Below are 19214 nucleotides of genomic sequence, written 5' to 3'. Positions count from 1 at the left end.
TGTTGTGCTTGCTTCAGTTACTGGGAACCAGCTAAGATCTGGATCAGGACCCTGCCTCCTCTTTCCATACCCCCAATTGCTACCATTTATCTCTACAACAAAAGTTTTCTACTAAATTATTGCAGGCCCATTAGCCATAACCAGGTTTCAGCTCCAATGAGAAAAATTCCCTGTGGTCCAGGAAAACAGTTCACTCTCATATTCCTGCATTTGCCCATTCTGATATCTATGTCTGGGATAACCTTTCAACCCTCATTCCATGAGCTGCAAGCAATGGAAGCGACTGTACCTTACATAATGTGCCTGGAAATACAACCTTGGACTCAGGGTTTCTTATATTCTCCAGGTCAAAGTCTGAAAGAGTGGCAGAAAAGTCCCAGATTCAATCCAGAGATAGCATCTGAGGGACTAGAACACCCTCCACTCAATGCCAGCCATATGTTTAAGGGCCACAAGCTCTGTGAAGACAAGAAAGTCTATAATGAATGACAGACAGATGACTGATAGAGCCTACAGACTCAGACCACCCTGGATCCAGAGGCCTGAATCATGAATTATCTTAGCCTCAGTCCTCAGTGGTGAACCTTGCCTGTTCTGAGACAATGCACAGGAATCAACTTCATAGGAAACACCACAGGCAAGTGGCTCTACTAGGTGACAATTTGTACCCCTAAATTGGGGTAATCTGAAATTACTGACACTTCAAGGGGTTATAATTCTACCAAGTCTGTACCTGAGTGAATAAAAGATCTACCTGTGGTTGAAGTGGCAACTCACAGCAATTATTCCAGGACTCTGATTCCATCCCATGGTCCTCATCCTTTGAAGGCTCTGATACACTGCCAGACCACATTGACTACTAGGATGTTCCCATGACCTCTTCTCTCACATACCTGATTTGTGATGGGCTCCACCCCCACCCAGGTGGTATACTTCAGACCCAAATGAGCCTAATCGTTCAAGACTGATAAGAATACAATCATCCCATGATTAGGATTCCCCATCCATACTGCAATCCACAGAGTCACAAATACACCTCAAGCTGCCTGAAGGCTACCACCTTTTTTGTGTCCCACGAGGAATTTTCTCCAGTTTCACGCCTTCATGTACTTCTGCCATCTTCATGTTTCTATTAATGTTTCCTTGAAACATTCACTCTTAAGATAGTGAAAATCCAAATATATTGATATTGCCACTAAAATTTTTCCTACAACAGACTTTCTGTTCTCAACTGCTAAAAATACAGAAAACTTAGATTCACCCTTAATACCCAACCTTTTCTTTACTCTCAAAATCAGAAAATCTGGTGTTAGTACAATTTGCCAAAAAGGCCAGTTTCTTGGGACAGGATTATGAACTTAATCTGTACATAAAGAAGTAACTTGAGGTGGAGGTATGGCTCAAGTACTAAAGGCAGTTCAAACCCTAGTACCACCAAATGGAAAAGAAAAAAATAAAAGGAAAAGAAAAAGTAACCTGAAATACCTGGTTGTTAACAAATCAGCTACTGTTCTTTTTTGTCTCCCTTTCCTCTACAAGGAAAGCAACCTTGGGATGGCCAATCTGTTTTTTGTTGTTTTGTCTGCTTTCTTTACTCAACCCAATGGTACACTTATTTTATGGAATGAACTGTTGCTGGACTCTAGAACCTAAAATAAATCCATTTAAGATGTTTAAATGAAATTGTTTGTAACCTTGTCCCCTGACACCAGAAAGTCCTAAGTAATCAAGAGATCCAGGATCCACACACATTTCCCAATTCTTCAACAACCATACTGCTCAAACCACCACCAAACATTACCTGGATCTTTGCAGCAGCCTCCTCCCTAGTATTCCTATTATCTCATTCACACCCCATAATCTGTTGTTCTTGCTTTAGTCACAGGGAAACTGCTAAGACACGGGTCAGATCCCTTTCTCCTCTGCACCAACCTTCCAAGCTCCCATCATCTCCACAAGAAAATCTTGGCTTTCTACAGAGCTATTGTGCCATATCCACATGAACAGCTCCCATGTGAACAATACCCTGTGGTTCTGCATACAGTCCAGCCTTCTCACTGCATTTGCACATTCTGACATCTGTGCCTGGGATAACATTACATCACTCTTTCCACTAGTTGCAACTTTGGACTCAGGATTTTTCAGAGTCCGTAGGCTCAAGGTCTGAAACGTGGCAGAGGAGTCCCAGACATAATCCAGAGACAGGGTATGAGGTCAGGGTGAGTGAGGGACTAGAACATCCTCTACTCAGTGCCAATCACATGTTTAGGGGCACAAGCTTTTCTATAGACAAGGAAATCTGTATAGCATGACAGGCAGATGACCAACAGGGTCTCCACAGGCTCAGTCCACCCTGGAGCCAGGAATCCTGGATCATGGAATTAGCTGAGCATAAGACCTAAATACTAACTCTGGAATGCTCTGAGACATTGCACAGGAATCAACTTCCCTGTACTTCACTGTCATCATCTGCCTTCTTTTAACTGGGAGCAGCTTTCAGAAAACTTTGAAAAGCCTAATGGAGACAAGGTACCCCTTCTGTTCATAATACAACATAGCTTCTGCACTCTCAGAATAAAGGTAAAATGCTTCAACTCACCAGCTGTTCCCAACGTCCTCAACAGGATTTTACACAGTGGTCCCTTTATGAGGAATACTCTCCAGAACCTGAGAAAACTTGGGTTTAAACTGATGTCCTCATGCATGGGGTTTTCACCATTGACAACATGGGGACCTAAAATTTAGTGACAGTGAAAGGTACCTCACCAGGCCCCATACTCAGGTGCATGCATATTGTGGGTCCCTGACTATGTGACCAAATCCCAAGCCAGATCCCTCAGCATGGCAGCTGCCATTAGTCTCTACAGGTGCACCAGGGCATTCTACCACTGCTGTATTGTACAACCTCTCTTGTGGGATCTTCTCCTCATGCCACTTCTTAGTCAACAAGGTAGTTCCAAAAATCTGTTTAACAGAGTGACCCCAAACTGCTAAAATATGTGAAAGGAGAGGGTCATCAGAGGTCCCACCTAGAACAAGCCATCCAATCGTGGAAACAACATTTTTCAGAAAGGTCAATGGTGCAATCACTTCACCAGGGACCCACACCTTCTTGGCTCAAATCTGGCCTGCAGTTTCCTCATCAGAGTATACTTCAACAGGAATCAAGGGTCAGTGGAAATCATATTGTAACGTGCAATAAGGGTGGGACTTTGCTTTCTTAAAGGGGCTACAAGCAGGTTTCTGGAATGTTTCATCTACAGCTGCTAACACAAAAGTTTAGACATGTATCATTGATGCAAAGCTAGATCAGATGCTCCAGGAAACAAGAAAATATCATTCCACTGGCTCCTAAATGCTACTCTATACATAGATTCATTTAGTGTTATTGACTGAAGAGTTGGAGTGACATGCAGTACTTCATAGGGTTGCTTGGGAACACTAGGGATGGCTTGAGGCCAGGTGGAGGTCCTGCCATCTAGACTGGTCCTCAGGGTGTCACATTTGGCTACAGTTTCAAGGCTTCAACAGGCCTACCAGGACCGAATCATACAGGCAGCTCCACTCCAACTGAGGCTTCTCCACCAGCAGACAAGGTTATCATGAAGACTATGCAGAGAGTTAGAAGAGTTCAGGCCTGCTCATGAGTAACTGCCACCTCACAGTTACAGATCAGTGGAAAGTTAGCAGACCAATATCTTGGCTGTGGAAAAGCAGTGCTGCCTCTAGTGGGAAGTTTAATCTATAATCACCTTCTCACCAAGGACCCAAGTTCACTGCCTCACTCATCTAACACCTACTCTCCTTCATTCCAAACTCTCTACCTCACAGAGTATAACAGACTCCATTACAAACAATGCTTGCTCTCATAGCACTGATCCCTGTGTTGTTCCACACCAGAAAGGAGATGAACACACATCATCTAAACTCAGAGTCTGGTATCCAATCTCAGAAAAGTCTCATAAAGCTACTCCCAGGGAACCCAGACCACACTTGCAATAGGGTCCAATATTACCTCACCCTCTATTCATATACTCAATGCCTTGCTCCTGAGGAATCATTCCACAGGACTTCCTAGGACTATCCCTGATATTCCTACATGTAATTCAACACCAGGCATCCAGACTACAAATAGAAATATGATCTAAAATGATCCCAGTGCACTGCCAGTTCCCACTGCCACAAGCAGTCTTCCATCCTGGTATACATACCTTGCTGCCTTGACACTGTTCTTACTTCAACCTCAGCCTCCAAAAACCACCTGTTACTTGAAACATCCTTGGCCCTATTCCACCTATGATGCCATTCATGTCCTCTCTCTAGTCACAGACTTTCTCTCTCCAATAATTTTCATTCTGTGACTAGCCTGAGTGGTCTTCTTTGTCCAGCCCATTCACAGTAGCTTAAGACCACCATGCCCTAAACAAATACATCCTCCTCTTGAAAGACCCTGGATACACCGAGGCTCACCACAAAATTGGTGAGTCTGAGGTGCAGCAAAAAAGCAAAGATCTTGGCTTCAGCATCACACTGCTCAGTTATACCCAGACATCAGCATCCACACAGGTACATCACCCATGGCACCATGACCACCACCCTACCAGATCATCTTGTCCCCACACGCTTCAGTGTTCATATCTCCACACCATGTTTACGGTGCCCATCACCCACACCCCAGGGTCCTAGATTTACCCTCAATTCACCTCCCTTTCCTGAGCATTATGAGACTCCGCTGAGTTTGGATTCCAGGCTCTGAGTTTAGATGATGTCTGTCTGTCCATCTCGTGTTGCAGAACAACACGGGGATCAGTGCTGCCATCATTGGGAGTGGGCATTAGAGGTGGAGGAGCCTCCCCCAACCTCCTTTTAGTAGTGAAGGACTGAAGGACAGACTGCAGGAGGTCCCAAAAGGTGATAAGTGGTCAAGGAGACACTTCTCCTCCCTAGGAAACACCAGTTTGCATCTGAAAGTCCTCTCCTCTATCAGGTAATGCAAAAAGGCTATAAAACCCCACTCCCCACCCTGACCCACAGGATCACCGGTTTCTGGGTCCCCCTGCATTCCCCAATATGCAGTCTTTCTCTTCTCTTTTCTACAACTAAATTCTCTACAAATAAAATCTTTCCGACCTCAATTCTCTACAAATAAAATCTTTCTGACCTCTTCTGTTAGAGTCTGTCTGTGCTTTCATTCTCAGAGCAGGCTCAAGAACCCAGAGCACCTGAAATTCCTGTGCGTGTCATCGTGCATCATATTTGGCGATGCACAAAGGGACCAGCCATCACCTGAGGTCGATATAGGTTGTGCCAAACTGGGAAAGGCTGCCTAGGAATGTGACCGTGAGCTTCCAGCACTCAGGTGGAGTCTATTTTCCAGGAGAGACCCCCCCCACCACAGCCTAGCTACAGGGGAACTCTCAGGTCGACCTTTTCTCTGTCTTGTTAAAGAGGGTTTCTCCCTTGAGGAAACACTGAGCCCACTACAACTGTATGGCAGGCAATCTGAGGAAACTTGGACGCCAGGTAAGAGATTATGCCACACTGCCAATGCTATGTGGGCAGAACCCAACTTCAGTACACCAAGGCTTTTTCTTTATTCCTCTTAAATGCTAACTCTCTCTTTCAAGATCTGAGGAGAGGTCCGAAAACAGCTGGTGGAAAGGAAAGTTTGTCTTCAAGCCACAAAAGGTGTTCCAGCCGGGGCACTCCCCAGTGTCACCCAAAGGCTGGAGATGCAACTTCCTAACCCGCCCTGAGGCTCCAAAGGCAGCTAAGTCTCGGACCCCTCCAGCCATGCCCACGGCAAACAATCAGATCTCTTACGCTTCCTTTATGGTTTCTGTGGCCCAAAAGTGGAGGTCACCTCTTGTTTCCAGTGTTCCAGTACTGCCTTTGGGCAGGATCGACCTGGACAGCAGGGATGATCAATAATCCCTCATGCGTTGAGCCTGGAAACTCTCTTTTTCCCCAGCCCTCAGGCTCTCCTTCCCATTTTCCAAGCAGTTCAGGATGAATGTCCCCCTCCCCACTTTGCTCTAAATAGCAGTAAGCTTCTTTCTTCAGGGAGTTTGAGAAAATTCCCTACAGGCACCAGAAAGTGATAGTCTCCAATTTAGGCTTAACTGTCTTTGTCAGGCATCAGGTTAACTGGTTAAACAGGTTCTGCAGCCTGCCCTCAGGGAAAGAAAAAAAAAACAGTTAAAAGGCAAAAACCTCAGGCATCCATTTTTGCCCCTTAGTGAAACAAAAGCCTCCAGATGCTCTTGCTCTCTCTCTCTTCATAAAAAGCATATATGCCTCACAGAATATATAGGGGACAAAAGTCTACTTCATCAGGAGTCCCCATCCATGCCCTCCTTCTGGCCATGCAAGCCCTCTTGATTACTTTCATAGAGTTTTTTTTTTAAATTATAAGTGTTCAGTTGGAAGAGCAAAACTAGGCCTACCTGGGTCGCAGGGCAAACAGGCAAGTCAAAATAGATGAGAGATTGGTCAAAGATCATCTCAGGGGGGTGGGTACAACTGAGATATCTGTAAATCCTCCACAGCTTTACCCACAAGCAGCAGTGGAAGGAGCAAGGGAGAGAGGGACGCCCTCTCCCACTAGAGTTTCTCCCCATCTGGGGACTCCTAGATAAAAGAAGAAACCTCCGTTAAGGTGACCAATTTTCCCTTGTTTCCCTTTTTTTAGATGGGGAATCAAGCGTCAAGGATCCAGGAAGGATCCCCCCTTGCCTGCTTATTAAAACATTGGAAAGATCTTGATCCAGAAAGTCTTCAGCAAAAGCAACTCAAGTTTTACTGCACCCAGGCTTGGCCACAGTATCCTCTGGGAGATGAGGAAAGATGGCCAGAAGGAGGGAGCATTAATTATAATACTATTCTTCAATTAGATATGTTCTGTAAAAAGGAGGGAAAGTGGACCGAAGTTCCATACATTCAATTGTTCTTTTTCCTAAGAGACCACCCAGAATGGCTAAACAAATGCAGGCTAGATACCCAGACCATGGTATTCCTTTGCAAAAAGCCCCCAAACTCCCCTGAACCAAAAAACCCATCTAATGCTCCATCACCTCCCCTCTTCCCCCTTTCCCAGCTACCTCACACACCAGACATCATCCCACAGGTCTCTACCCCCTCCAGTTAATTCCTGGAGGGGATAGGGCTCATGTTTCTTTTAGAGTAAGTGAACTTAAAGAAATAAAAAAGGATTTAGGAAATTACACAGAAAACCCAGATCACTACATCCAGGCATTTAGAGAAGTCAGCCAAAACTTTGAACTGAGCTGAAAAGATGTAATGCTATTGCTATCTCACACCCTTACTTCTCTGGAGAAACAGCGGGTTCTAGATCAGGCAATCACAGCTGGAGACAATTATCACTTAGATAAAAGCAGCCCTACAGCCCTGTCTAGGTCTGGGCCCTCACTGGAGGAGGAGGGGGAGGGAGAAGAAAGACAAAGGCATTGGATACCTAAAAGGGAACCTCAATTCCCAATTACAACAGAAGATCAGGCAGTGCCTACGTATGACCCTAAGTGGGACCCTGAAAATGACAAGGATAAATGGAGTTGTAATCATTTCATCCACAGCATTCTTGAGGGTCTAAGGAGAGCCAAGGTAAAACCTCTTAATTACTCCCAAGTCACAGCTATACAGCAAGGCCCCTTAGAAACCCCAGCAGCTTTCCTACAGAGACTTAAGAATGCTTTACAAAAGTATAACAACATTGTACCAGAGTCACAGGAGGAGATTGTCCTAAAAGATAAATTTCTAACACAGTCAGCCCCAGATATCCATAAAAAGCTTCAGAAACTGGTGGCTGAAGGGAGCAGAGATCTGGACCAATTGGTCCATGTAGCCACATCTGTATACTATAACAGGGACTTAGAAAAAGAAAGGAAGGACCTGGAAAAAGAAAAGAGAAAGGATAAGCAGCAGGAGCCTCTGATCACAGCAATCAGAGAGGCTCCCCCGGGGCAAAGTCCAAACCAGAGGACATGCTTTCAATGTGGACAGGCAGGCCATTTTAGGAGAGAGTGCCCCCAGAGAAAGTTACCTCCGGGACCCTGCCCCATTTGTTGGGGAAAACATTGGAAGGCCCTGGGAACCCAGGCCAGAACCTCCCACCCAATGATGGGTCCCTGGGCCTCTCATCTAGGCTCTGTAAGCACCATAAAAGCAGGGGAGCCCCAGGTTAAGCACAAGGTCAGCCTCCTTATCAAGACTGGAGCCAGCATCTCAGCTATTCCTTTCTCTCCTGGACCCAGGTCCTCCAAGAAAGTTACTGTCGGAGGCATATCAGGCCAGCCTCGAGCTTTATTTCACTCAGCCTTTAGCCTGCTCCTAGGGAGATTTCCACTTCTGTCACTCCTTTTTAATTGTCCCAGAAACCCCTACTCCTCTGCTAGGGTGAGACCTTCTATCTAAATTGGGGGTACAGCTCCTTTAACCCCCAGGAGAGTACTTTTGCTTGCCCCTAATAGAGGAACAAGTAGGCCCCACAGTGTGGACAGATGGACACACTGTGGGACGGGCACAAACAGCTGCCCCAGTCCTAATTCATCTCAAGGACCCCTCCTGGTTTTCCCATCAAAAACAATATCCTTTAAAGCCAGAAGTTAAGGAGGGACTAATTCCCATAATCAAAGACTTAAAGAGACAGGGACTGCTAATAGAATGCTCCAGCCCATATAATACTCCTATTCTCAGTGTCAGGAAGGGACCTAACAAATGGAGGCTAGTCCAGGATCTGTGCCTGATCAGCAAAGCAGTAGGGTCTCTCCACCCTGTAGTTCCAAATCCCTATATGCTTTTAGCCCAAATACCTCTGGGTACTGCTTACTACTCTGTCCTGGATTTAAAAGATGCCTTCTTTTGCATTCCCTTACACCCTAAAAGTCAACCTATCTTTGCCTTTGAGGACCCCACAAGAAAGTGTGGACAGGTCACTTGGACTGTCCTCCCCCAGGGATTCAGAGACAGCCCCTATCTCTTTGGGTTAGCTCTAACCCAAGAGATGGCAGAATGGCAATATCCACAAGCTACTCTGCTACAATGTGTGGATGACCTCCTGCTCTGTGAACCAAATAAGCCTGTCATTTCAAGAGCCACTGAGTCCTTACTAAACTTCTTAGCAGATAGAGGTTATAAAATCTCTAAAGAAAAAGCCCAATTGTGTCAGTCTAGGGTTACATATTTAGGTCTTGTCCTGGAGAAAGAAATGAGGTCTCTAGGAGAAGATAGAATCCGTCCAATCCTGATGTTTCCTCTACCTAAAACTCTAAAACAATTGAGGGCCTTTTTGGGGGTCACAGGATACTGTAGAATTTGGATCCTGGGATATACAGACCTAGCCAGACCCTTATATCAAATCCTTAAGAAAGCACAGAAGGATACCTAGCCCTTCATTGAGTGGGATGACAAGTCAGAAAATGCATTCCATAGGTTAAAGAAGGCCCTTATGACAGCTCCCGCCCTGGGTCTCCCTGTACAAGACAAGTTTCAATTATATGTCTATGAAAAGAGAAGCCTGGCCTTGGGCGTCGTAACTCAGCTCCGGGGCATCACTCCCCAGCCAGTAGGCTACTTAAGCAAAGAGTTAGGACAGGTAGCCAAGGGATGGCCAGGATGCCTTAGAGCAATGGCCACAGTAAGCCTTCTAGTGCCTGAAGCTCAGAAACTTATCCTAAACTGCCCCCTAACAGTTTATACCCCACATGACCTAGGGGGAATTTTAAACTCAAAAGGAGAACTTTGGCTATCTGACAGCTGTCTACTTAAATACCAGGCCCAGCTTCTGGGAGGGACAGAAATAACTTTAAGGACCTGTCAGAGCCTAAATCCTGCATCCCTTCTACCAGAGTTAGAAGGAAATCCTGAACACTCATGTGAGGAGGTACTTATGGAAAATTATGCTGCCCGACCTGACTTAACTGATCGGCCTTTAAAAAACCCAGATCTAGAATTATACACTGTTGGCAGTTCCTTTGTCTAGAATGGTGTCAGACATGCAGGGTTTGCAGTTGGGACAGAATTTGGCATCCTCAAATCAGGTCCTCTTCCTCCTAATACAAGTGCTCAATTGGCAGAACTAGTGGCCCTAACAGAAGCCCTAAGACTGTCAAAAGAACAGAGAGTCAACATCTATACAGATTCTAAGTATGCCTTCCTGATCCTGCATGCTCATGCAGCAATTTGGAAGAAAAGAGAAATACTAACTACAATAGGAGCTGCTTCCCATAAAAATAAGAGAGGTTATTTTAATAGTTTTAGGGATAACAGCATTAGTTGCAGCTCTCGCTGGAATCAGCTATGGGGTAATTGCCAATCATGTAATTGCAAAAAACCTAACCAAAGTGGTAGAGGATACCTCAGACCAGGTAGGCCTAGCCATTAAGGACATGCAAAGGTCTTTGTCGTCCCTTGCCTGTATGGTCATGGGCCACCGCCTGGCCCTAGATTTTCTTTTGGCTAAACAAGGAGGGGTATGAACTATCGCCAATACTTCCTGTTGCACATATATAAACACATCAGGCATTGTAGAGGAACATGCAGATTACATTCTCCAACAGGCTCCCGGAGCCATCTCTTGAAACTCAGGTTTCTACTCAGGTATGGGAACAAATAAAATCCTGGCTTCCCTCCAGGTCTTGGTTCCTACCCTTTCTGGGGCCTATAGTTGCCATTATTCTCTTGCTTGTGTTTGGGCCTTGCATTTTAAACTTAGTTGTCAAGTTTGTTTCTTCTCGCCTAGAATCCATCAAACTACAAATACCTCTGGTGGAGATGAAAACGACCTACTATTGAAGTCCCTTTGACAACCCTTCTTGTGGTCAGCCCTGATGCTGTGGGCCCCTTCATCGCCCCCTGTCAGCAGGAAGCAGTTACTGAACAGACTTCATTGTCCCTATCCCTAACAGCAGTTAGGGCGACCATTGAGAGGGGGGAATGAAGGACTGAAGGACGGACTGCAGGAGGTCCCAAAAGGTGATAAGTGGTCAAGGAGACACTTCTCCTCCCTAGGAAACACCAGTTTGCATCTGATAGGCATCTCAGCTATCAGGCAATGCAAAAAGGCTATAAAACCCCTCTCCCCACCCTGGCCCACAGGATCACCAGCTTCCGGGTCTCCCTGCATTCCCCAATATGCAGTCTTTCTCTTCTCTTTTCTACAACTGAATTCTCTACAAATAAAATCTTTCCGACCTCTGCTGTTAGAGTCTGTGCTTTCATTCTCAGAGCAGGCTCAAGAACCCTGAGCACCTGAAATACCTGCGGGTGTCATCCGTGCATCAGTAGCTTAAGGAATCTGGATGCCACTTACAGGAGGCCTGGTTCAAGTGGTAGCGTCCCTGCCTTAAAAGCGGGAAGCTCTGAGTTCAAACACCACGTACCTTAAAAAAAAAAAAAAGAATAAGAAAAGAAGTGTACAGGGTATTTGTTTGCAGACAATCGCCCCTCACAACCTCACCCAGTGACCTGGACACAAAGACTGGAATATAGTGGCTCAATCAGGAGCCCAAAACCGTGACCTATCACTTTGGGGGGGCTGAGGGCGGTTTGGCGGAAACGCGGCATTTACCTGACCCAGGTCCTTCCCCGCAGAGACCACGATGTCGTTCTGTGGCTATGGGAGGAACGAGGGAAAGCCGCTACCACAGGTGTCCCTCGAACAAGCCGCGATGCACTGGAGACACCGCAACCCGGCCAAGTCCTTGCTTTCCCAATCACGTAACCTTGAGCGTGATTCCGCCTTCCTGCAGTCAGGAAAGCAGCACAGCACCAAAATCAAACACAATGCCGCCGCAAGATGAGGCCGGAAGTCCCACCCTAACCCGGAAAAGACTCTGTTCTTAATGCTCAAAGGCTAATCATCTTTCCGTAGGAACAAAGCATTCTGGGTAACGTAGTTCGAACAGTTCCATGAGCGAGCACTGGGCTTGCTCCATGACCTGCTTCCTTTGGAACAAAAGACAAGAGGCCCCTAGTGGTACACTGGGAAATGGCGTCTTCAGCTTTTTCCCAGAGCTTCAAAGTTAGCCTTGCCTGACACCTATTCTTTTCAAAATCCTTCCTTACTTGGTCTCTAGGAGGACACCAAGTTTATCTGACTATGCAGCCAAATGGTTGCACAGGAGAAGGGCTGCCAGGAACAACACTCCAGGAGGCATTTGACCTCTGGGGCAAACCTGCAAACCTGGAGGTAGTCTTAGGGACTCAGCTCTGAGCACACAGTACCCTGCCTTGTGCTCTAAGATCCCACAACCCTTCCAAAGTAATATAACGGCTCCCCTCACCCATTCATAATGGTCCTGACTCTCCCCTTCCTCCCTGCTGTCTCAGAGGTGCCATCTTGGATACCACAGGAATACTCAAATTTTTACCACATCTGTCTGTTACTCCATTCAAAGATTTTTGGTCTCTTCAGAGCATTCTCTGAAGAATTCAAGGACTGACAGAGAGGAAACTTAAACAGGAGAAGGTTTATTAGTGCAAAGCAAAGGGAAAGTACATTCTTCAAGTAAGAGGGCCTGCAAGCTCAAGAAACAGCACTGGTTTAATGTAAAAGATGCTTAAACTTCTTTTGCTAAAAGCACTGACTGCTTATGTGAGCCCAAGAATTAACTAAAAGCAGAAGATTGGCACCCCTGCCTCCATTTTGTATCTGTCTTTGCTCTAAGCCGTTGTCATTGCAGCCTATCCAGAAAAGATAGAACTGATAACATCTTTATGACAAGGGACTACAAACTTCCCAAAACAGACCACTCCTCCTAATGAGGACTATTACCTATAAAGACCAGGCTGCACCCAGGAGCAGATGTAATTGTCTCATGCAAAGCAGATTGCTTCCTTGGACTGAGAGAATGGTCAACCAGAACACACTTGTGAGTGGGACTGTTTAACTATGCATATCTTTGTCCCTTGCCCCCAGTTATTTTGTTTTCTTAAACTGTTAACTCATGTCTGTACCCTGAAGATGGCTGAGGACAAGCCACATGCTTTCTCTGCTTCCTACATGTCCCGAGCCATGTAATAAATCTTTCTCTGCCTTCCCCATGCCTCTTTATTTGGTGTTTAGGGGCAGGTGGCTTTACCTGGCATTTGGAATCTCAGGAGTTTGGGCCTTGTGTCCATTTTCATAAGACCTTTCATTTTTGTTAGGTTCTGTTGATATGGGGTTGGTCAGTCTGGGAAAACTGGTTTATGTATTAGTGACATCCTGAAACAGGGTTGTACATCATGAACTCCTCCTGAAACAGATGATAGGGACCCACCTCTACCTGGAACAGTGAAGCAGAAGTTAAGAACTGCTAGAACACTGTTAAATATTGTTCAACTACTTTTGCTGATAAGCCTTTTTTTAAGCACCCTTTTGAAAGTTCTTTTTCTTTGAAATAAGTTGAGATATTGGGACTTGTAGAGACTTAACTCCCTAAATGGCAGCAGCTGGCCCCTTCTCTAATACTCTAGATGCCTTGAGAAAGTGACTGCCAGTCAGGCAGCTAGACTGTACTCAGGCCAACACTCAAGGAACCACTCCAGCTCCAGAAGGCACCGCCACAGTAGCAAGCTTTCACCAAATTTCAGGTCAACAAAACACCAACTGTCACAACAGCTACTTCCACAGGGCAAGATATTTCCACCCAATGAACGACCTGTGATTGGTAAAAAACACAATCCTTCATTTGCATAACAGACAGTAGGACAACTGGTGAAAATTTGAAGGGACTTTGTGATTGGTAAAAATACCTTTGTCCCTATGTGTTTAAATGATTGAAAAAAAATCTAAGGAAAAATAATGTTTTATGACCAGCAAAAATCACATGAAATTTATATTTTAAATGTCACCCTTCTGTGTCTATGGGTGCCATAGCTGTGGATCTATGCATCATGAGTTGAAATTATTTTGTAATTGCATCTGTAGTACTCATGTTCAAATTTTTCTTGTCATTCCCTAAATCATTGATATAACACCTATTTGCATAGTATTTACAATGTCTTGGACATTGTAAATACTCTAGAGAAGATTTTACATACATAAATGTACATATGCATAAATTATATGCAAATAGTATACCATTTTACATAAGGGATGGGGCATCCTTAGATATTGTCATGATGGATGTTTCAATGAGCATTCCTCTGTAGATACTGAGGAATGGCTATACTGATAAATATTTTTGGTGCTGGAGATTGAACTCAGGGTCTTGTACATAGTAAACACATATTTTACCACTAAGCTGCAAATACCACATGTTATTGCTCATATGTGGTGCTCCAAAGATTGATCTGAATGTAAATATTGATCCTTACATTCTGGGAACAGTAGAAGGAAGAGGGACAGAGGGAGTTGGATAATTGGTACCAAAACAGATAGAAGAAATAATTTCTAGTGTTCAACAAAACAGCAGGCAAATGTGGTTCACAATAACCTGTCATTCATTTTGTGACTCACTGGAAGAGAGGAGCTTGAAAGATCCAAACATAAAGCAATTACAAGAGAAGGTAATGGTAATTGCCCTGATGTAGTCAACACAAACAAGGAAAGAAGGAAAAGACAAACCACATCACTCCACAAACTTAGTAAAAGAGCTGACTGTATTTTTCAGTGAAAATGATTGTGACTTAATATAACATAGGGAGGTGTGTGTATAACTGACCCTTTTTTGGCAGTACTAGACTTTTAAAGTAGGGTGTAACAATTGCTAAAACTGGAATGATACAGAGAAGATTAGCATGATCCCTACACAAGGATGCCATGCAAATTTGTGAAGCATTCTAAATTTTTTTTTAAACAGAAGAAAATCATTTTAGAGTGCTCAACTCTGCATCAGGAAGATTCATGGCTTTAACTCAATGGTCTCCTTTAAACAAGAGATCCTCAGATCACCAGGATCTAGTGTATTGTACTGGTAAGGATATGGGGGAGAAGGAACCTTTGTTCAATGCTGGTAGAAATTGAAAGTAATACAACAATTATGGAAATCAGTTGGGGATTACTTAAAGGAATATAGATCATCTTACTACAGAGATAACTTTATACCCATGTTTATTTAAGCACTAATCACAAAAGCCAAGTTATAAAATCAGCCTAAAAATGTGGTCTATTATGCATAATGGAGATTGCTTAGCCATTACAAAGAATGAAATTATTGTGTTTGCTGGAAAATGGATGGAACTGGAGATCCTAAACTGATGTAAAATCAGTCACTCCTACAAGACAAGTATTGTATGTTTTCTGTCACTTGTGGAAGGGAGAAGAGTCAAGGTCATGAAAGCAAAAGGGGAAATGGTGGAAGGGAAGGAATAAAAAGGAAGGAGAATAAGAAAAAGTAATGATGGGAGAACATTATATGCATTATGGAATTATAATGAAACCCCTTTGTATATTAACACATGCTAATAAAAAGGCATGTTAATACTCTGCCAAATAGATCTCTACATTCAGTAAAATACCAAAAGAAATTTCCATGTTGAAATATAATTCTAAAATGTATGTGAAAAGCAAAGTGGGCTGGTATAATCCAAGATGCCCTGGAAGCACAAGTGTGGGGTGGAGAGAGATAGGGCTTTTGATTAAATCAAACCAATCTTATAAAGGTTTAACTTAAAATTATAGTAGACAAGACTTATTGGCACATGATGGACAAATATATCTAAGGAACAAAACATAGCCCAGAAACAAAAGCATTAATAGTTGGCTTATGGCACATTGTCCCACACTGGTGTAGGCGAACTATTCATTAAATGCAGCTAATATCATTCTTATTCAAATTGGAAAATTTTTTATCCCTTCTCCTTATTCCTGAGAATAATGGGATAGGATTAATGCTTCTGTTAATGAGAAAAACTACCATATTTTAAAATACAGTATAAGATACCTTTGTGACTTGCAGTCAGGAATGATATTTTTAAGCAAGACTCTAAATTTACCAACTACAAAGTCATCTTTGATCTCTTTGATTTCATTCAAAATAAAACCTGGTTAGCAAATGATCCCTATTGAAAGAAAGAAAACCACAAGTTGTAAATTAGAAGAAGATATGAGCACTGGACACTGTACTGGATACACAAACACATCTACACACAAGCAAAATGAGAAAACAACCAATAGAAATATAAGCAAGACAATGAACGGGACTATCACACAAAGAGAAAACACTTAACTGTATTAATAATCATGGACAGTAAATGAAAAGCAACAATAACATTCTTATTCCAACTAATGTGCAGTGAGCAGTTTAAGATGTTAACGATTATTGGATGATGGACGTGGTACAGTGTATGTGGTGTGGGGCAGGGGAGATAGCTGCTTAAACCTGATGTTTTCCACCTAGCTGGGATGACAGGCACATGCCACCATGATCAGCATTTTTCTTGGTTGAAATGGGGTCTCATGAGCTATGTGCCAGGTATGGCCTTGAACCATGATCCTCCCTATCTCTACCTCCCATGTACCTAGGATTACAAGCATGTACCACTGTGCCCAGCATAATTTCAATATAACTTTCTGATGCAAGTGTTTGAAGTCTTTTGGGGAAAGAGGAATTGTTTCTTTCATCTGTAAAAATTATCTTTCAAACCATTACACAAAAGGAAACAGAAGATAAAGGTCATTATATTCTAGGAATTCATATGTTTGGACAAGCTTATCAGTTCAATTGGCTTAAAATTGTAATAGTCTCCTTTTTTAATGTCTTCAACATATTTAGTGTCATTTTTCTTTCACACTTCATGTTTACTGCTTACTTCTTTTTCTGCATCAGACCTCTTGTGGATTCTCAATTTTTTTGTATTTTCAAAGATTTTACTAACCTTGAGTCCCATCTTTCAACTTTTTAAATTTCATTCATTATTATTTTCTTCTGTTTTCTTTTGATGTATATTTTGTTCTCTAACTTAAAATGTAGGATGTGTTCATGAAATTTCAACCTTCTTCTTATACCTTCCTTATACTTTTATTAATTCATAATCCATCTGCTTGGCAATTACTTTGATACATAGATTCGCACATATTACATTCAAAATAATGTTTTCTCCTTGTCCGCATTCTTAGAAGTAAATATACAGATTTTGTGGACATTTGGTATGTGCGTAGCACTATACTTACAGCACTTTTTTGCACAAAAGGGTTTTATTGTGATATTTCCATGCATGCATATAATGTACTTTGGTCAAAGTCACGCCTGTTATTCTCCCCTCCTTTTAAAATATTTTAACAGGTTTTATTATTCTATTCTCATATGTATGTATAAAGTACTTTGATCATATTCACTCTTCCCTTTGCTCTCTTCCTTTTTATCTTTTTTTTTTTCATGGTACTAGAATTTCAACTCAGGGCTTCATGTTTGCTGAGCAGGTGCTCTACTGCTTGAGCCATGCCTCCATCTCCCTTCTTTTTCTGCCTCTTTCCCACTAGCTACCATCCCTAAACAGTCTCTGTTTTACATTCCTGTCATTTACTTTTTAAGATCTAGATTCCACATGTCAGAGAGAACATGTGATATTTGTCTCTCTCAGTCTGTCTTATATCACTTAATATAATTTCTAATTCCATCAATTTTCCTGCAAATGACAGAATTTCATTCTGCTTTATGATGGAATGTAGCTCCATTATGTATATACCACATATTCTTTTTACATTTGTCAGCTGATGGGCACGTGGGCTGATTCCATAGCTTGGTTATTGTGAGTAGTGCTGATATAAACATGGCTGCAGGAATCTCTACTGTATGCTGATTTACCTTCCTTTGGATATAGGCCTAAGAGTGGTATAGCAGGATCATATGCTAGTTCTGCTTTTAAAGTTTTGAGGAACCTCTATGCTGATTTTCATAGTGACTGTACTAATTTACATTCACACCAACAGTGTATAAGTGTCCTTTTGCCAGCACTCCTGTAACTCACCAGCATTTGTTCTTTTCTTGATGATTGCCACTAAGACTGGAGTGAGATGAATCTTAATGGCATTTTCATTTTTGTTTCCTTAATGGGTAATGTTGAACATTCACATATTTACAAGCCATATTGTGGGGAGCCAACAGGTGTATTGGATAAGCTGCGTGTTTGAGTTTGGCATAGCCCCAAACTGCAGAAGGAGCAAATATAGTTATGCCCAGTAAAATTGCATGCTTGATTGGCACAACCTCAGCTGCAAAAGTGGGCAAGATGCAGTACAACTGATTTTTCCTTTAATGTTTATGTTTGGAGAGAAGCTGTCACAGGTTCCTCCTGTTCCAAGGATCATGGTGCCACACCCCCTCCCCCGAGAAATGCCTCTCTGCCTCGTGTTGCTACTGCATATAATAAACTCACTGGAGGTGGAGGGGGCTGGTGTGTCTCCATCCCAGCATACAAGCCTACCTGGCCCCAGCTTTATGCATGTTTTGTCTTTTGCCTGTTGTCTTTTCTACATCTCCCATTGCCCTCGGTTAGGTTTCTAGGACAAGCTCGTGCAGGCTGCAAGACCATATCTACTTCTTTTAAGAGCTATCAGTTCAATTTATTTGCCCAATTATTAAATAGATACTTGTTCTTTTTGTGTTTATTTTTTGGACATCATATATCCAATGAATATCTGGCAAAAATGTTCTCCCATTCTGTAGGCCATCTCCTGATTCTGGTAAATATTTCCTTTGCTGTATGCAAACTTTTTACTTTGATATCATCCTGTCTTTTAATTCTTACTCTGATTCTCTGAGCTAGTGGGGTCCTATTCAGAAAAGCATTACTTATTCCTGTGTCATCAAAGGTTTTTCTGTGTTTTCCTGTAGCAGTATCAAGCTTCAGGTCTTACATTAAGATTGTTGATCCATTTTGAACTAATTTTTGTACAAGGTTAGATATTGGGGTCTAGTTTATGTCTTCTATATGTGGATATTCAGTTTTCATAATACTGTTTGTTGAAAAGATTACCTTTCTTCCAACATAGATTTTCGTGCTGGGCACCAGTGACTCACACCTGTAATTCTGCCTACTCAGGAGGCAATAACAGGATGATCACAGTGTAAAGCCACCCTGGGCAAAGCAAGAAACCTTATCTTGAAAAAAATCAAAACAAAACAGGGCTGGTGGAATGGCTCATGTGCTAGAGTGCCTGTTTTGCAAGCATATGGCCATGATTTCAAACTAAAATACCGCCAAAAGAAATATATCAAATGGCTTTACCTGTGCGGGCTTCTTTCTGGATCTTCTATTCCATTGATCTATGT

At 42.9% G+C, this 19214-nt stretch overlaps 1 protein-coding gene and 1 non-coding gene across 17 annotated transcripts in view; one reads left to right on the top strand and one right to left on the bottom strand.

Annotated features, from left to right (window-relative positions):
- LOC109700290 (zinc finger protein interacting with ribonucleoprotein K-like) overlaps positions 1-19214 on the bottom strand; it is a 75251-nt gene that overhangs the window by 8933 nt on the left and 47104 nt on the right. For 4 of the 16 annotated variants that reach the window (XR_012442791.1, XR_012442788.1, XM_074058452.1 and 1 more), the window contains exon 2: positions 11585-11759. The exons of 1 other annotated variant lie outside the window; for it this stretch is intronic. Coding sequence is in view for 6 of the 15 variants with exons in the window: in XM_074058452.1 (XP_073914553.1) it covers positions 11585-11759 (175 nt within the window). In the remaining 9 variants the exon portion in view is untranslated. Of the gene's footprint in view, positions 1-289; positions 459-11274; positions 11397-11584; positions 11760-19214 lie in introns of all 16 variants that reach the window. 11 more of the 16 variants (XR_012442784.1, XR_012442785.1, XM_074058455.1 and 8 more) reach the window with 5 other exon arrangements.
- Positions 14687-14791, top strand: LOC141418276 (U6 spliceosomal RNA). Its single transcript, XR_012442960.1, has one exon. It is a non-coding gene; the product is annotated as a U6 spliceosomal RNA (small nuclear RNA).

The sequence above is a fragment of the Castor canadensis genome, chromosome 16, assembly GCF_047511655.1.
Source record: "Castor canadensis chromosome 16, mCasCan1.hap1v2, whole genome shotgun sequence".
NCBI lineage: Eukaryota > Metazoa > Chordata > Mammalia > Rodentia > Castoridae > Castor > Castor canadensis.
Note: the sequence above shows the minus strand (reverse complement) of the source record. Positions and strands in the feature narration are given on the sequence as shown.